This window comes from Colobus angolensis, unplaced genomic scaffold (genome assembly GCF_000951035.1).
Source record: "Colobus angolensis palliatus isolate OR3802 unplaced genomic scaffold, Cang.pa_1.0 Scaffold324, whole genome shotgun sequence".
In the NCBI taxonomy this organism is placed as follows: Eukaryota; Metazoa; Chordata; class Mammalia; order Primates; family Cercopithecidae; genus Colobus; species Colobus angolensis.
Genome location: NW_012116533.1, coordinates 2,974,695 through 2,993,500, shown reverse-complemented (window position 1 = coordinate 2,993,500; position 18,806 = coordinate 2,974,695). Strand labels below are relative to the sequence as shown.

Below are 18,806 nucleotides of genomic sequence, written 5' to 3'. Positions count from 1 at the left end.
AATACCATAAATGTGGAAATGTTTCAAAAACAGTAAAAATACCATACAAGGGCAAGTGCCATTGTTATTATTTCAGCACAGATTTTAGGGAAGTTCAGGGCATTGAATAAAGAGATCTGTGCCAAAAAAAAAAAAAAAAAAAAAAGAAAAAGGCACTGTAGAACCAAGGAGCTTGTTGCGCAGGCAAAAATGTTGTCATCAAAAACCCACAAGAAAGGCTTCAAGATAACCCCAAAAGCATGAGTTTGATTAAAAAAAAAAAAAAGTCAGGGTTGTTTCAGAAAGGTTGCTGCAGCTCACCAAGCCAACCCTGTGTCAACCTCTGACTGGAGCTGGTCCAGGGCTGGTAGGTGGGAAATGTTCCAAAATACGAGTAGCAGTAACATTTAGAAAAAGCCTCATCTGTTATGTTTACTGATATTTTATTAACTCATTTTGCAAAACTTCCCTGCCGTTCTTGATAAGCAAGGCACACTGTTGGCAAGACAGAAAAATCAGTGTGGTTTGTGTTCCTTGCCACAGTGTTTCCCTCTTCTTTACCGCTCCGGCCACTCCTTCTCATAGACACTCTCTGCCCTTCTCTTCACCCTGAATTCCACCAATAGACAACTCTATGGTTTGCCTGTGCAGAAGGTGGGCAGGGGAGTCTAGGCGATTGTGCTGTGCACAGCTTTGGAAGATTAGAATGCCTTACTGTAGTCAGCAGGATGCAACTCTTTTCTTTCTAAGTTTGTTAAGAAAAAGGTACCTACCTTTGTTTTGCAATCACTTCTGCTTCCATCAACCTATATTCCACTCATTCTTCAAGAGTCAGTTTTTCTCTGTGAAGCCTTCCCCAGTTCATAATTATAATTGTTCTCTTTGTCTTCTGTGCTTCCCTTGGTCTTTGCATCTTTATAATAGTGCTAACAACAGCCTGCCTTGTATTCCAATTATTTGTGTAATCCTGACTTGCTTATTATGTTGTCAACTCTTTGAAGACAGGGCCCTTTATTATACATTTTTGTATCTCTTACAGAGTTTGCCCTAGTAAGTGCTTAATGTATCAATATTAGTAAAATTTAACTTTTAATGAAAATAGTTTACAAGTTAAAAGTGAGCATCATAGATAATGTGAGCAAGACCTTACTTCTTGAGAAAACATTTCTGTCTGAATAGTTAGGTAAGGGAAATTTAGAATCTGCTAGCATCAGGCATGTTCAAAAAGGAACCGCCAGTGTCTGTAATATGTGGATGGAGAATCTAATCAAGCTTAAATCAAGTCACACAGTGAAGTTTCTATTTGCAGCTAATAGACTCAAACTGCTCCAACACAGTGATCTGTTGTCTCCATTTCCCCATGTGTACTTTGACACTCAAGCCACTGGACTATCCATATAATCTATTGTTCACACTAATGCACAACCAAGCTGGTTTCCCTTCCCCCCAACACCTGCTGTTTTTTTTTTTTAAAGGAAGAGCATTGAGTTAATTGTTCCATGTTAATGTGAGTTGATTTTACTGATTTTGTGCTGGCAGTTGATTAATTATAAAGGTAGGTGTCATGCCTTTGTGTTCTCTTCCCTAACTTAAAAATCCAAGTATGATTCATACTGAAGCTGATATCAGCAAGACCTTTGATCCCCGAGGATGCTGTAATGCTGTAAGTGATATTATGATGATTATTATATTTACTATTTCTGTTGCCCCCTTGTAATGGAAATTATATCTCAAAACACTAATTTGGAAAATCATACGTCTATAATGTTAGCTAAGGTGGACTTTGTATCACATTACCTCCATGGAATTTTAAAAAGCAGATGTTAAGTGAGTGTGAGTTTCATCTGAGAATTATTTCTTATATTCCATTCTTCTTCTCCTCCTCCTCCTTCTTTTCCTTCTTCTTCTTTCTTTTCTTCCTCCTTCTCCTTGTCCTCCTTCTCCACCATATACTTGGTTATTAGTTATAGTAATGAAAGGAGTTTTGTTGTCCATAGATTAAAAATATACTTAAAGAAGATTATTTTTTTCAATCCAGTAAGATGTTCTAATGCATAGCAGGCATTGATTAGGACAAATATAGACTTTCCTGCCTAGGCTATAGATATGCCTTTGAAGTCAGTGCTTTAGGATGATATGTTCTTTCAGGCAACTGAGTTATTTTGTCCTGAATTGAAGCAGAACACCTGAATGCTAGTCCCAATTCTGTCATGAGCCAGCTGTGTATCCTTGGGACACTTCGACTCACTGTGCTTTGAGTTCCTCTTATTTAAGATGGAGAGCATTCTATTTTCCCAACACTGTAACAAAGATGGGGGGCTGCTGTATCTCAATAGCCAAGACATTTAGGAAAGCTGGGTATCTACATGCACGAAGTACATTTGTCTGCATTTGGGAGCCAGTAAAATGTGGAATGGGATCACGCAAAGACATCTGATGCTGAACAGCTGGATTGTAGCATGATTGTGTTTGAAGCCAGCAACACCATTGTTGAGTCTGTCAGAAGCATAGGGGACTTTGCTTTTCTTAGAAGCTCCCCAAAGGAGGGGTTATCCAAAGGCTTTTCCCAAAGCCTGGGTGAGGGTGGAGAGGCTTGTGGTTGGAAGAGGGTGGGTCATTATAACAGCAACCCCTGGAGGAATATGTAAGGCATTATTGTCCTACAATAGGATATCATGGCATGTGTCTGACATGGCTGCTTTGGAGCTTTTAGATTTTCTTTTTAGGAAGCAATTTCCACAAATACCTCCAAAATGAATGCTCTGGTGACTTTGCAGGGAAGGTTGCTGTTTGAAGCATTTACTAAATTCTTTTTTACAGCTATTAGCTAGTTTCAATTTTCTATTTCTTTTTGAACTAATTCGATTATTGAGATTTTTTTTTTTTTTGATGGAGTCTCTCTCTGTCGCTGGGCAGGAGTGCAGTGGCGTGATCTCAGCTCACTGCAATCTCTGCTCCCAGGTTCCAGCGATTCTCCTGCCTCAGCTCCCCCGCCCCTAACCCCCTCCGCCAGTAGCTGGGGTTACAGGCTTGCACCACCACGCCTGACTAATTTTTTGTATTTTAGTAGAGACGGGGTTTCACCATGTTGGCCAGGATGATCTCGAACTCTTGACCTCGTGATCCACCCGCCTCGGCCTCCCAAAGTGCTGGGATTACAGATATGAGCCACTGCGCCCGGCCTAGACTTTTCTTAAAAATCATCCATTTCATTTGTTTTCAAACTAATTAGCATAGTTATGTGAAGAATAGTTTCTGAATTCGCATTATTTCTACTTTCTTGTTCCTAAATTTGTTTGTGTTGCCTTTTAAAGTCTCTAAATGCTACTCTCCATTGTCTGCTGCAATTGATTTCATCTTTCTTATTCCTACTTTTCTGTCTTTGTATATCCTTACAAAGCTGCTGAATGTTCCTGTATCTTACCTTCTTTGCATGCAGCTGAGGCAGAAACAGCCCTAAGTAAATTTTCACTATGTGATAAGCTCTCTACAAGGAACCACAGGAAGATATATTGGAAGGTATAAATTGGGCTGTTAGATTCAGAAACCTGTGATCCAACGGGGAGAACTAAGTGAGTCCTCATGAAAATACAGGCAGGTCTTGAAACAAAGTGCTAAATCCTTGAGACCACTAACAGAGGGACACTCACGGGTGAGGTGTTCCTGACTCATGACCAAAAATAAAGACAGCTAGTCAGGGTCAAAGGCAGCCTCGAATAAGAAGATATGGCAGAGATCGGCCGGGTGCAGTGGTTCATGCCTGTAATCCCAGCACTTTGGGAGGATGAGGCAGGCGGATCACGAGGTCAGGAGATCGAGACCATCCTGGCTAACATAGTGAAACCTCGTCTCTACTAAAAGTACAAAAAAATTAGCTAGGTGTGGTGGCGGGCGCCTGTAGTCCCAGCTACTTGGGAGGCTGAGTCAGGAGAATGGCGTGAACCTGGGAGGCAGAGCTGGCAGTGAGCCGAGACTGCGCCACTGCACTCCAACCTGGGGGACAGAGCGAGACTCCGTCTCAACAAAAAAAAAAAGAAGAAGAAGAAGATAAGGCAGAGATCTTCAGGGTCAAGGATGTGGCGGCAGGTAAATAGTTCAGAGATATTTGGTGTATCAGAGTTAAGAACTCTGCGTTTTATTAAGCCTAGGTCCAAGATATTGGTGGGAGGTCTGCAGCTAAGATCAAAACCATGTAGCCTCTGTCATTGGATCCACTACTAGGACAATATGCAGGATGCCTATTGAACTAACAGTGCTAACTAGTGACTAGGGTCATTTGGACATGGTAATAAATAGCTTTCACAGCACCAACAGATACTTCCATCCTAGCACTCATGACACTAAATTGAAATACTCTATTTCAATGTATCTCACCTCATCAGACTGTGAGCTCCATGAAGTCATGGCCTGAGTCTTATTCATCATTGTCTCCCCAGTGACTGATCTATATGTAAGTGCTTTGTATTGCCAAGTGGTTAAAAGGAAAGGCTTTGAAGTTAGATAGATCTGTGTTTATTTGGCTTCATTGATTTCCACCTGGAAAACTTACTTATTGTCTCTGGGTCTCAGTTTTCTCAAGTCTAAAATAATAATGACAATAAATACTGACTTCTAGGGTTTCTTGTGAGGGTAAAATGAGATGACAGATCTGGAAGTACTTACCAGAGTGTCTGTCACAGAGTAAGCATTCAATTAGTTTGTAGCTCTGATTGTCATTCTGTGATCGTGGAATGAATGGGTGAAGGACAAGTGGGTTGAAGAAAGGTGTTGGCCAATTTGATGAGGTCAAGACCCAGGACTGGAAAGAGGCTTAATGAGAGTGACCCGCAGTCCTTCGAGTCGCCTTCTCTTCTCTGGGCATCTCTTGGATGATTGAGAGGCTGACACAATAGGGATAATCTTTAAGCATATCTCCTTTTGTGTAAGGCTTGCAATCATTTTGTCTGGGAAAACAGGGATTGAGTTAACCTTGGGTGGGGGATTTGTTATTAACATAAATATTTTTCTAATGTAACATATTGCTCTCTGCACCCAGCAAGCTGTTGTTAGTTTGTGAGCACCATCCCTTTGAAAAGCCATTGCTGGCAGCTTGAATGGGAAACTTAGAACAATTAGAGGTTTTGAACACTTTCAAACTAAGAGGTGGGATAAGTATGTTTTGACTCTATTGTTCCTCCAGGGGTTTCCCTGATGTGCTGTACTAATTATCAGATGTAATTAGGAAAGCCGAGAAGTGGGGAGACTGCAGGGAGCACCATACTTTCCCAGGGACCCTCATCTCTTTATGCAGAAAGGGGGTTGGGGAGACTGTCTGTCTGTTGTGAAGAAGCAGTAATGCTTAGGATGCTAGCAGGCATGAGGGTCCTGGGAACATGGCTCTACTAGTAGAAACTCAGGCCTATTGGGACCAATTGCTCAGATGAAGCTTTAAGTTTTCCTCTTCTGGTTTCACAGGAAGAAATGGTATTCTGGGCCACTACCAGGTTCTTGGCCAGCTTTTAGCAAAAGTTCAATTTTTGTGTGTCCAAAGCAGTTAAGAAATGATGTTCTTTTAGAACTCATTCAGATGAAGCGGCACATTTCCACTTCTGGGTCAGCTACAGTCAGGCTGCAGAAGATTTTTCTCATCTGCCTTGGCCCAGTCCCTCGCCCTAGATTTGGGCCAGGAGCTCCCTGTCTTTGAGGCTCTGAGAAAAGATGACATTTGTAGGGCCATCTGCTGGTTGACTTTTCTTCAGAAAAGGGCATTCCATTTGGACATGGTCTCAGTCTTACTCATGACTCAATTGAAACTACCACACTTGAAACATGGGTAGACAATGGTACTCAGTGTATCATCACTCACTAGGGATCATGATTCAGACTATGAGTGTGGTAGATGTTTTAAGAAAAAGAAAACTCCTGGGAGCTGAGATGATGGCCTAGATGGGAAGCTTTTCTCCTTGTCAATGTAGTGTGAAGTTCATTGTCAGGACCATCATATACCAATCAGTGTTTCTGCTTTCTCCATAGGTAACCTGTCTCCATGATTTCTTTGGTGATGATGATGTGTTTATTGCCTGTGGTCCTGAAAAATTTCGCTATGCTCAGGATGATTTTTCTCTGGATGAAAATGGTAAGCATAACCACTGGGTTTTATTCCTCCATTGTTCTCTCCCCTTCTATCCCTTAGGATTTCCATGGTTGTATATAGGGTGGAAAACATCCATGCCTGATCCTTCAAGGGCTTATAATGTTAGTCTTTCTCCTGTATATTTGGATACATGGGTCATGATCCATGTAAGACTGAAAGACTGACTGGACGTCCCAGAGTCCCAGGCTCCAAACTCAATAAAACTCACTGTCTGCCCCAATAGTGACCATATTTCCTGAACCATATATCGTGTCACATGGGATAACAGGCACAATCAGACCACAGGAAGGAATATTTTCAGTCAGAACTTGGATATTATCCATATCCTTTTTTTTCCCCCATTCAACATCCTCCAGCTACTTAGCTCATGATTATGGTTCCAATTTAGAGAGATTTTTCCACAGTATTCTTAGTGTCAAACCCTTTTCACACTATCAGACTTGCTGCCCCATTCATCTGCCTTGTGATTCAGGATTGCAGAGAGTTGCTAATAATAAGAAGGATCTAATCGTCTTCCCATCTCCCTTTGTTTGAGTCCAAGCTCCAGGTATACATTAAAGGTTAATTAGCTCATGCAGCAACAAGGGTAGAATGTGATGCTGATGGAAAGACACATTCAGAGCATATTTCCCATTTAGGAGAAGCAAAGTGTGAAAAAAAATCAAAGGGAATTTTGCTAACATAGACTTTATAAACAACTCAAGTGACAAGAACCCCGTAAGAGGTGGCATTTCTGCTGTATTCCCTTTAGGAAGAGGCAATGACTATAGAAAAGCTAAACAAACCCCAGGTTATGCCCAATTTCCTCTACCTTCTGTATCTTCAGCTCTGGACAGTGATCACTAAAGGACACCAAACAAAACAAGAAGTGAAACAAACAAAAAGGGGCTTTCTGCTTAACTCAGTTTCCTAAAATATTCAATTTTACCACAAAAGCTCCTCTAATCTTTCTGTTTAATTTATATTTCAATGCACCTTTAAGTAGGAGGCAACAAGAAAGTGTTTAAAGGAAAGAATATATCCTCTACTCTGCTGTTTGATTCCCCTTTTTTGCATCACAGCACAAGTTTGGAAAAACTATAGCAAAAAAGAGCACCAAACTGAAACTCAGGAGACTTGACTTTTATTCCTTGCTTTACTAATTTCTTGTTTTGTGGCCCTAGGCAAGGGGGTTAAGTTTTTTGTACTCTCATCAGCAAAATGAGTATAATAATCCTTCTAATAAATTAGCACTATTAGTGCCCAAAATGACCATAGAAGGGGATGCTGAGTGCTGCATAGAAAGGGTGTCAGACTGAGGCTAGGGCAAATATAAAACGTTTGGCAGACTCTCCCATACACCAGCAATCTTTCTTAAGTTTTGAGTGGCAGAGTCACTGCTGGCCCATTTGTTCATTAACCCCCCATAAGGGATTGTAATAACATACATGGGAAATCGAAAAGAACTTGGTAAATGCAAGATAGTGGTGGTCATAGTGCTTATTTATATAAAGTGACATGATATCCATCATGTGACTATTACAACATGTGGCATGTAATAGACAGTAAGTGGTAGCTCTCTACCTCTCCTTCAGATTAGTCAATGGATGTTTCATCTGTGTAGCTGTAACCTCTGAGCTGTTAATCTCTAGTTCAGGGAAATTATTTTATCATTGTATCAATAGGTGCTATTCTGAGACATAGCTAGCTTGTCCATAAATGATTGAGTTGACTATTTAATTGCCTACTTGACCTGTTTTTGGACTCTTGCCCTTGTTTTCATAATTCAGGGGCTTAAACACCTAGTTTAGCCCAGGTGGCTTTTGAAGGTTTCCCTAATGCCTTCCTCCCCAGAACCATGGCTCCTACTAATAATAAGGACCACATTGTAGTCCTGACCCATTTAGGTCCTTTGGCCTGTGGGGGTTATTCCGGTTTCCAGAGGCTGATAACGTGCTGAGCCTGTTTTACCCTCTACTAAGCTGTTTGTGTCCTTTGGCCCCAGAATGCCGAGTCATGAAGGGAAACCCATCAGCCACAGCTGGCCCAAAGGCATCCCCAACACCTCAGAAGAGTTCAGCCAAGAGCCCTGGTCCTATGCGCCGAAGCAAGTCTCCAGCTGACTCAGGTAACGACCAAGACGGTGAGTGCTCTTTTCCTAACTGTGCACGCTGACTTCATTTATGGAGAACAATACTGTCTGCATGCAGAGGAATCAGTTCCTCATGAGCACTACTGTGTCTCCATGAAACCCTATTCTGTCAATTCAGGGACTAAACAGTCAAACTTGTTTGGAGTCATGGAGGCACAGCTACAACCATTATTCCACTCAAATGGATGCAAACCAGAAACCTGGCCCATTGTCTATGCTTGCTGTAATGCTTACTGTCATGGTTGTCATCATTTTCATCATCTTCAACATCATGTGGCAAAAACATATTCAATTGAATAATCAAGTTAACCATAAACCTGAAATTAAAAATCAGAATCAAGAAAAAGAATATAAAAAACAATACCCCAAAGTGTCAACATAGTTGACTCACTTGAGCTTCAAATTTGACTCTGAAGTAATTAGAAGCCAAAACAAAAAGGGAAACAAGTACACTATATATATATATATGCCATATATATAGGGAGACAACATAAATTGTATAAACCTCACAACGGGAAATTAAAGCATAGACCAGAAAACAAAGAGATTTGCCGTAGAAGATTTTATATAGTGGATAGTGAGTTATCTAAAACATGTGCTCTATTGATCACTGCCAACCCATGAACTATTTGTTACCAGTCAGTCTGTGGCAAGATTAGGAGCTTGTGCCAAATGTAAATAAACTATGCCATTAAGCAAACCATTTAGCTCAGCTGACTTTTTTTCAGAGCCTGATTTTATTGATGAAGACAGCAGTATGTTGATTTGCATTCTGATGTGAACCCTATCTTGTCTTGGACCCACAGTTTGAGTGACACTGACCTAAGAGGCAATGTCTTCCATTCTTTTATAACAAATATAAACAATAAAAGGCCTCTGAAGTCCAAGTTCAGAAGCTTAGGTTTATGCACCATTTGAAGTTCTTCACACTAAGTAAACTATATGTTCCAAAAGACATACATTTGTCATCCCAAGGCTCAGAGTTTATCATGAGAATTCTTACAGTCTGAGAGCATTGGGAAAACAAAAAGCCCCTTCAGTTTGGGGCATGATGAGCAGCCTGATGGCTTTGAAATGCTTGTGCCAAGATGAATAGCCTGCACTTCCTGCCTCACACTGCCAGGAGCATACATATCACCAGTCATTTTTTAATTCTTGGGTTCAGGAAATTGAAGTATGAAAAGGCAGCCCAGGCTTTTAGTACTTCCATGTCTTTGCACTCCCTGTTCCCCCATACCTGGAATGCCATTCCTCTAACCCATCAGCCTTTTTTGCTTGAAAGCTCCTATTCATCCTTCAAGACCTCACATAGAGATAATTGTTCCAGTTTCTGCAATACCATAGCATGCCATTCATATCTTTTGGGTAATATTCACCACACTGTGTTGTAAAGTATGTGTTTACCTGTCTACTTCCCCAGTTAAATACTGAGCCCCTCAAAGGTAATGTGATAGGTTCATTTTCATATCATCAGTGCAGAGCACAGTGCCTGGCCCCTAGTAGATGCTCCAGTAATATTTGTGAATAAATAGATGCACAACAGTACCTATTTTACCCAACATGGTGCTAGAGACCAATCAAGCATTTAGATAATGTCTGCTGGAGCAATAAAAAATACATGTGCCTTGATGCTATCTTTTTCAGATGTACAGAAGAGAACATAAATCTATATCTAAGCAAATTCATATTGTTGAAACTACAAAGACCTAGGTTTTAACACTTGGGCTGACAATAAAGTTGGACAATTTTTAAGCAGAGACTTGCAAAAAATACACTTTAAAACACTTGATCAAGATTAATAAAGTCTGGCAGTAATTGCTTAGCTAATCATTTCTTAGAAACAGCAGTACCTATTTCTGGGATTTCTAACCTGTATTACTTGTATCTTGCTGTGAAACAAATTCATTACCCCAAAACTTAGTGGCTTAAAAAAGCCATTTTTTTAATCTCACAGTTTTGGTGGGCAAGAAATTCTAGAGTGTTTTATCTAGGTGGTTCTGGCTCAGAGTCTCTCAGGTGGATATCATTAAAATAATGGTAGGGGCTGCAGTCATCTGAAGGCTCAACTGGGGCTGTAGAATCCACTTACAATATGGTTGTTGGCAAGATCTCCCACCTTAGTTTGTGATCCAAGAGAATGAATAAAGAACAAGATGTATTACCTTTTGTGATCTAGTCTCCATAGCCAGCACTATCACTTCTCCTCTATCATATTCATTGGAAGCAGTCACTAAGTCCAACCTATATTCAAAGAGAGAGGAACCAGACTCTGTTTATTAAAGGAAAGAGTGTTGAAGAATTTGTAGATCTGTTTTTAAACCACCATATAACCCATCAGTTAGAAATTCTCAGGTGGTATCAGCTTGAAGTAAATAGATTCTCTTTGCAGACTGCATCCAATTGGTTACCCAGCACACGTGAACACAACTACCTATAACTACACAGTTTAAATATATGTCAAATCACTGATCTCCAGAATGCCACCTACAGAATTTCCCTTCTACAAAATATGCACCTCACTGACTCTAAGGTAGCAGAGATATAACAGGAATACATTAGAATTCAAGGAATATTTGTCAAATTGAAGGGAGTTATTACATAATAGACCCAAACCCAGGCTTTGGCAGGCAAGATCTGTTCTTGCTTTTTCATAACTCCTTTACTAAAAAAAAAATAAAAAAAAAAAGAAAGGAAGAAAAAAAAAAAAAGAAACGAGGATTTATTCCAACCCACATGATAAAGAGAGTAACTAATTTGGGTGTATGAGGGGAATTTGCTTGACAGATATCAGAATTACAAATAACCTCTGTTTCCTACCACCAATCTAACATTGTGTTCTCAGTTTAAAGAATTGGAATATTTATTTATATTCTGATGTTCATGAACATAAATGAAGTCAAACCGTAGTCTAGACAATCTTTATGGCAATTGCCAGAATGTTTGTGCTCATCTCAGATAATGTGTCTAGAGCCTCCTCATGATTCTAACCCTGAAGGGTTGTAACATAACCAAGCCCATTTCATGGGAGTTTGTTCAGAGCCTAGTCCAAGGCATTCATTCAGTGCACATTCCGTAAGGGCAAAGTTGATCTCAGGCAAAACAGTACCTTAGCTAAGGTTTGATTTTGCTATACCCTTTTTCCCCTCTCCACTTCCACCTCACTCAGGACCATTCCAAGCTGGGAAGTGGAGATGGGTAAGATATGTAGGAGGAGAGGAAGATGACTCTCTAAGAAGTCCCAGCTACGCCACTTCCTGGCTTTGTGGTTTGAACAAGATTTTTGCCTTCTCTGAGATGTGATGTCATCGTTAGATAATTCAGAATTTGAATCTCTATAGATAAGGATAATTTTCCATTCTTATCAGTTATTTACAATTTACAGAGTTATAAAATAGCTCCCACAGAAACAAAAGCAGATAACCAGAATGATAAGCTATAGGCAATGCATACTTTTCAGTTGGCATAAATTTCTCCTTACTGACATTTGAAATTTAAAAAGGAACAATTGTTTCATAAAATGTCAAGATTTTTTTAGCTGTTAACCAGGGACATATACAGGTTAAAATATACTTAACCAAATGATAATAGTGTTAGGTGGGGCAAACAGGCTTTGTTCGTTTCTAGGACATAGTAGTACCACCCTGTTTCCATCCTGTGTTAGTCAGTCTTGCATGTGGAACTTGTGAATGGATTTATAAACCTTCATTCAACCCGAGTAACAAAAGGTTATGTAAGATAGACCAAAGGAAGATTGTCTTCCTTTGAAGACAAAAGAAAGAGCAAAAGTGTTCCTCTTTAGCAGGAATTCTAACCAAATGAAACATTGGCTGGATTCAGGTTAAGTTTAAGGAATGTTTTGATGTTCTACTTCATTGGAAAATATATAGGTTTGATTCTGGTTTGAACAAGTTTGCTAGATATCTATATCTATATCTATATCTATATCTATATCTATATCTATATCTATATGGTCCAATTAATGGTTCGGTTAATAGCTAGGTTCGTTCTGACTTGAGGTTTAGTAAATTGATGCTATTTCGTCTGTAATTTGTGCTATAATTTGATTCTTTATTCCTTAGTCTTTAGACCTTAAGTTGTCCCTTTCCTGTTCTGCCCCACGAATAAATCAAATCCTTCTACTTTATTCCCTTCAAGTTCAATCCTCATTTCTGCCAATATTGAGTTTGCCCCAAATGGAATGTCTGTTGCTAAGCCCTAAACTCAAGTTAAGTAAGGATTTGGTTGTCCATATAATATTTCTGTAAGGAGCTCATTTTCACTAGGCAGAACTGATGGACTCTTAGAATCCAAGTCATATTAGCTATGTCTGTCTTTAAATCAGGCCATGGAACTGTGGTAAAAAGATAAAATCTGAGCCCAGGAGGCTCCTATGGGATATTTGAAAAAAGCTTATGCAGTTCCACACTTTTATTAACCCGGGACTTGCCATTTTGATGAGCAAAGGTAAGCCTGGCTTCAGAACTAAAGAAAGACATGTCTCTCTCTGTTTCCATTTCAGCCATTAATGTGTTAATTTTTCCTTTATGTAACTTTGTCCCCAATTGAATTGAATTGAATTAAAAGGACAAAATAGCTAGTTGCTGGGAAGGAATCTTTCTCTTTCTTTCTTTTTTTTAAGGAGCCCCGAAGGAAGCTAATTACCCACCCTGGTAGGCTGAGAGAATTGTAATGTGATAATTAGTTTGCTATTCTTCAACAGTAAGTCATTGTTGTAGCAATCCAATGTTCTCCATTCCCCTTCCCCCAACTCATGTGCACCTATTTCTGAAAGTCCAATCTTTCCCGTTCCCAAACTCATAAGAAAGAAAGCCTTCTCTAACAAAATATACAGCCTTTAGAAAGGGAGGTCAAGGGACACAAAACAGCAGGGTTCATGAGAGACCTGTATCCCAGGGTCCTTCTTTTCTGAACCTAGTAGGCTGCTTTGAGTTGCCTAAGATAGAGGGACTTGGCCATTCTGACCTTCCTGAAAGTGACTGTCTAGACCAGCTCTGCTCAGCAGAAATAGAATGTGAGTCATAAATGTAAATCATATGTATGATTTTACATTTTCTAGTAGCCACATCTTAAAAAGTTAAAAAATGGGCAAAATTAATTTTGACATTTCATTTAATGATACATTCAATATATTATTAACATATAATTCATGTAAGAAATTATACATTCTTTGAAACTGAGTTGTATTTTACACTTACAACATATCTCAGTTCTGACTAGCCACACTTCAAATGTTCAACAGCCATGTGACTATTGGCTACTGTTTTAAACAGCACAAGAATACCTTTCTTCTCTAGCTAAGAGAGATTCATGATAATGGTCTTTTTACATGAATTAGATGCTATGCACTTTGCAAAATATTTCCAAATCTATTACCTCAGTTGTTCCTCATAATTGCAGTATGAATTAAGTTGGAAATGGATAATTACCTCTTTTTTTTCTTTCTTTTTTTTTTTAGATTGGGGAACTAAGATACAAAGTTTAGGATCTTGGGATCTTCCCAATGTCACACACTACTTAGCACCCAAGAGCCAGAACGCCGCTCTCCTAACTTCCCAGCAAGCATTATTTGCAGTGTCACACTGACATACAGTAGTATATGGGATGTCCTGTCTGGTGAATGCAAAGGTCTATGTTGGATGGTCCCTGCTTCTTGGCTTCCTTTACCCTTCTCCCATCTCCAGGCTAGGGAGGTGGAAAGGCAAGGGGTGGGTTGGTATCTGCGTCATTTTCTTTGTGCTGCTTTGAGCAAAGTCCCACAAGTAATTAGGTGCCTTTCAGTGCTACAGAGCACTGAAACAAGACAGCTTAGACATTCCTTCAGCTCCCCTAGCTCCCCTACTGACAACTCCAAAGGGAAGTGGTGTCTTTGACAGAGCTGTGGGAAGAGAAAAACTTCCCTGGTTCCTCCCCCAATCTGATTTTTTCTAAAACCTGCTTAGAAAATGATTGGAGCAAGCAGTATGTTGGGTGCCAGTGAGCACCCCATAGTGCATGGTATATAGTGATATCTCCCTACAACAGGAGTCCTATCAGCCAGCCTTGGCTTGGGACTTGTGTTTACACACAACTGAATGTACAAAGTACTCCTGTAAAGTACTTAGTAGTGCTAGGTGCTATGAAGAAAAAGGATGTTAAGGTGAATTCCCTGTGACTAAGAAATTTATGATTTATTTGGGTAACCAGTATACATGTAAATTTTAAATATATATTTACAAATACTTATATAGCTTCTATTATGTGTCAGGCAACTGTTCTAATCGCTTTACATGTATTAACTAATTTAATCTTTACAACAACCTTGTGAGGCAATTACTATTATCCCCATTTTGCAGATGAAGAAACTGAGGCATACAAAAGTTTAGTGACCTGTCCAAGATCACACAGCTAGTAAGATGATAGAACTGGATTTAAACCCAGCAATCTGACTCCACAGTCCACAATTTTAACCACTGAACCATTAATGCCATGTTAATGGTAATAACTTATTTAAATGCAAAAAATGCATAATAGATACTGGTAGTAAGTATTATTGGAACTATTGGAGTTCATGGGAGAGAGCTCATTAGGGATTAGAGTGCTAAGGGAGAAATTCCTGGGAGAACTGGAACTTGAAGGAGGGTTATATATAAATTGATAAGGAGATGGATACTTCTGGTTGGCGGGGAAAAATGAACAAAGGGGCAGAGGTGGTGATGAATATGGCTTATCAGGGTACAGGGAGGAGGCTCTTAAATCTACCTCTCCAGCCCCAATCTTCCTTCTGGATGTCAGACCCATAATGCCTACTAAACAATCCTGTGTATATGGCTTATATGTGGCAAATACAAGCTATCTAAAAATCAAAAGCATTTCCACCTCCCATCTCTTTGTCTGACAATACAATTATCATCCTTCCCAGGTTCAATACCCTGGTGCTATTTTTGACTTCCCACTCATTAATCCTGCATACCCACTGTGTGCTGTTGTTATCATTGTTGGACATGTGAACCATCTCCATGTGACTCATGCAGCAGTCCCTTCCTTTCTCTTATGACCTGATGTCTTGATTATTTCACAGACTTCTTAGCAATATTTCTGCTTCAAATCTCTGTCCACTTATCCATGTGGTGTGGTGCCACCACATTTCTCATCCTAAAACACCATTTTCATTGAGCTACTTCCCTGCTCCAAAACTTTCAGTGGCTCCCCACTATTCATTGTCCAACACAACTTCCCCTGCCATAATAATGCTGAGAGGGTAAAAAGAGAGAACAGCATAGGGCCAATCATTTTGCTTTGGGGAGCACAGCAGTAAAATGCAAAAAAAAAAAAAAATAATAAAATAAAATAAAGAAGCAAAACAAACAAACAAACATAAAACAGAAATAGTAGGCTTCACCTAAGGAAAGCTTCAGTTATCTAATACTTGACCAACTAGCCAAAGAATTAGCCCTCAGCCTACATAGACTGATATCTCATCTCTTGTGGAATAGGATTTCCTAATTCAGTGCCTATGAATTGAATACTTACTCAATGCTAGTAGTGGTGGTAGTAATATTGATAGAAAGTACAATTTATTGAACCCTTTTCTATGTGGCAGATACTTGGCTTAGCACTTTGTGTATAGTCTGCCACGTAGTCATCAAAACAGCAACAATTGAGATATTATTATTCAAATATTACAGATGGGGAAACTGAGACTCAGAGAGGTTAAGTTAGCCCCAGGATCACAAATCTAGGAAAAGGCTAAGCCAGGATTTAAAACTTTGGCCGATTCCAAAGTCTGTGTTCTTTTCACAAATTAAGAACAATGCAGTTTGTCCTAGTCCCTGCACCAGGAAAACCAGCAGTCAGCATTGACAACAGGCTAGCTCCACCAGAAACATGTTCTGTTTCTCAGTAGGAAATAAATGTTGACAGCATTGTCAACCCTGAGAAAACAATTCTGGCACTTCCATCAGCCCCCCTACAGATGTCCTCTTCTTGAGGGAAACTCATCTGTGTCAAAATATTGCAGGATTGGGTATATACATTTGTTTAGTAACAAGGAAGACTCTTACTTCTCCCCCTTATTTAAAGGATTCATAACTCCATGCTGTCCAAGATTCCGTAGGAAATAGATTTAAAATTCAAATTCCATCTTCTGAAGTTACAGTGTCTCACAACCTACAATTGAATTTTGCTTGAGAACAAACCCTATGATCAAATCATTGAAGAACTATTCTCAGGCTCTCAGTTCTTGCTTCCCTAATGGATGAGTCTAGGGAGAGGGACAAAGGCTTTTCCATTGAGCAGAAACAATTAGCCAAAGCAGTCCACACACCCTGCCCAAGGGCTCTTTGGAATGTATGTGTGAAAACCACAGGGTCTGTCTCTTGGCCTTGTTCTGAAGTAAGTTGAAACCACCTTGGATCCACTTGGATGGCCTTCCAGGAAAAACTCCCTGTATTTGTAAGGAGAAAACAAGGTATCTTTGGACTGGAATGAATAAAAGCTTAGAGCATCTCAGTATGAGAAAAATGAGGAAGTGGCAGAATTGTGTGTTGAGATCTCCCTCTTCAAGGCATTAGGGAGTTACAGAACACAAGACAGAAAATGAATCACTAGAAGTTCACAGTGGGAGGTATGTGATGTGCTAACTTTAAGGAAATTTTGAAATAGAATCCGTGAGCAAGTCCAGAAGCCACCATCCATTGAGGAGGGGCAGAGTGTATACCATTTACGCAAGTCATACCCTCTCTGAACCGCCATATCCTTGTTAATTAAAAGGAGACTAGTAATACCTGGCCACCATCTCTTAGAGCTATCAGGAGAATAATTTGAATTCATGTATGGTAAAATGCTCTGAAAATAACTGCAGAAAAACAGCTGAAATTATAAAAGGGGCTCTGAAATTATTATCATAGCTCTTTTGTTAAACTGGGGTTGTTTTAAATGAGCAATATTTCAAAATGACATCAAATAAAAACCACAAGGCTTGATTTTGAGTTGGGCTCAAATGTTGGGCTTAGGATGGAAGGAAAAGCCAGGGCTAAGTGAATGGGCATTAACTTGGTTTGGTCTGTGGTCAAAGGTTGGGAGAAAAGTAGATGCCAAGCTGTCCCTTTATTTTCTGTACCATTCTGGTCATGTAAACTTGAGCCCAGGAAGTATAATGACTCATGTAACTTGCTGCCCAGGCAACTCTATAATTGCTACACCTGGGGTCTCTTATGCCCAACTTGTACTCAGTTGCCTCCAAGTTTCCAGGAATCAGTTCAGCCTCCAGACAAGGGAATCCGCAGTTTGGGAGTTTAGCATCAACTCTGCCTGGCTGGTGACCCCACTTTGTCCTTGGCCAAAAACTCACACCAAAAACTGGACTTTCTCATTTTTCTTTGGGAACTAACCTCTCCCTACTCAATCCACACACACATGCCTTATTATTTATCTCCCAGGAACCCATTTTTCCCCATATATTTAAATCTCCATAAATCTAGATAAGTCAGCCTAGTTTCCTTACCAACTATCCTGTTTGGGCTTGTGCTGTTCCATTCTGACAGGAAAGGCAGACAGAGCCAAGGAGCTAAAGATGAGTACAAAGACAAGAGCAGGCATAATCATTCAGAGCAGCCAGTGAACCAAGACTACAGGACCAAGCTTGGCAATTGTGCTGCATAGCTGAGGGGCACCAACTGAGGGGGTTGACAGACAGGGCATAGATACTATCTTCCCAGAGAACTCTGTAACATGAGGGTAGTTACGTGTCATGCTAAATGCTCTGTCTGCTATTGTTTCATGACACTGTGTATGATACCCAACTGGTTCGGTGAATGAAAGAAAGCTCTTGCTAACCACTTTCTAAATATAAACCAGACCGAATAGGATAGAAGCCCCAAAGATGGGTGTCAGCTCTGGTGTCTGTCTTTTTTCATTACTTTCTCTTTTCTCGGCCACAACTTTCACCCTCCTCATAGGAAGGAATTTCAGAAGCAATTAGGTTTTTTGTTTGTTTGTTTGTTTTGTTTTGTTTCGTTTTTTAAGAGCCTATGTTAGCAAAAACAAAAACAAAAAAAAAACATATAGGCTTTGGAATCAAAGATCCTGTATTTGCTACCCCTAGCTGGAACGTGTGTGTGTGTGTGTGTGTGTGTGTGTGTGTATGAGAGAGAAAGAGAGAGAGAGAGAGAAAGAGTGCCTGACCCATCACAGACACTCAATAAAGAGTAATTTTTATCCTATTTTTGTTGATAAGATTGAAAAGGTGGCCTAGGAGATAGAAAAGTTTTTGATGCCCCTTGTTGCCAAGGGGAAAAATGGACTATACAAGAGTTGAAAGAGATGAGAGAATTTGGACCATGTATAAATAAAAGGTCAGAACAGTGAGACAATGCTGTGGTTCTGAGAAGGGAAATTAGAAAGAGAGACAAGTTAAAGATGGAGAAGATCCACCAAGGCATTTCCTAATTCCCACTTAGAAATGGAAGCTCAAAGACAAGAGCTAAGGATGGTTAGTAAAGAAGAATAAAGGAAAATGAGGGATATCAAACAGTGGTGCCATTTCCAGCCACTCTTAAAATGAAA

The 18,806-nt window shown here is 39.8% G+C and overlaps 1 protein-coding gene across 5 annotated transcripts in view; it reads left to right on the top strand.

Annotated features, from left to right (window-relative positions):
• The window catches only part of DCX (doublecortin), a 120,264-nt gene that overhangs the window by 75,212 nt on the left and 26,246 nt on the right, over positions 1-18,806 (top strand). For 3 of the 5 annotated variants that reach the window (XM_011951696.1, XM_011951697.1, XM_011951693.1), the window contains exons 4-5: positions 5,992-6,094; positions 8,097-8,219. In XM_011951696.1, the coding sequence (XP_011807086.1) occupies positions 5,992-6,094; positions 8,097-8,219 (226 nt within the window). Of the gene's footprint in view, positions 1-5,991; positions 6,095-8,096; positions 8,235-18,806 lie in introns of all 5 variants that reach the window. The other 2 variants (XM_011951695.1, XM_011951694.1) reach the window with 1 other exon arrangement.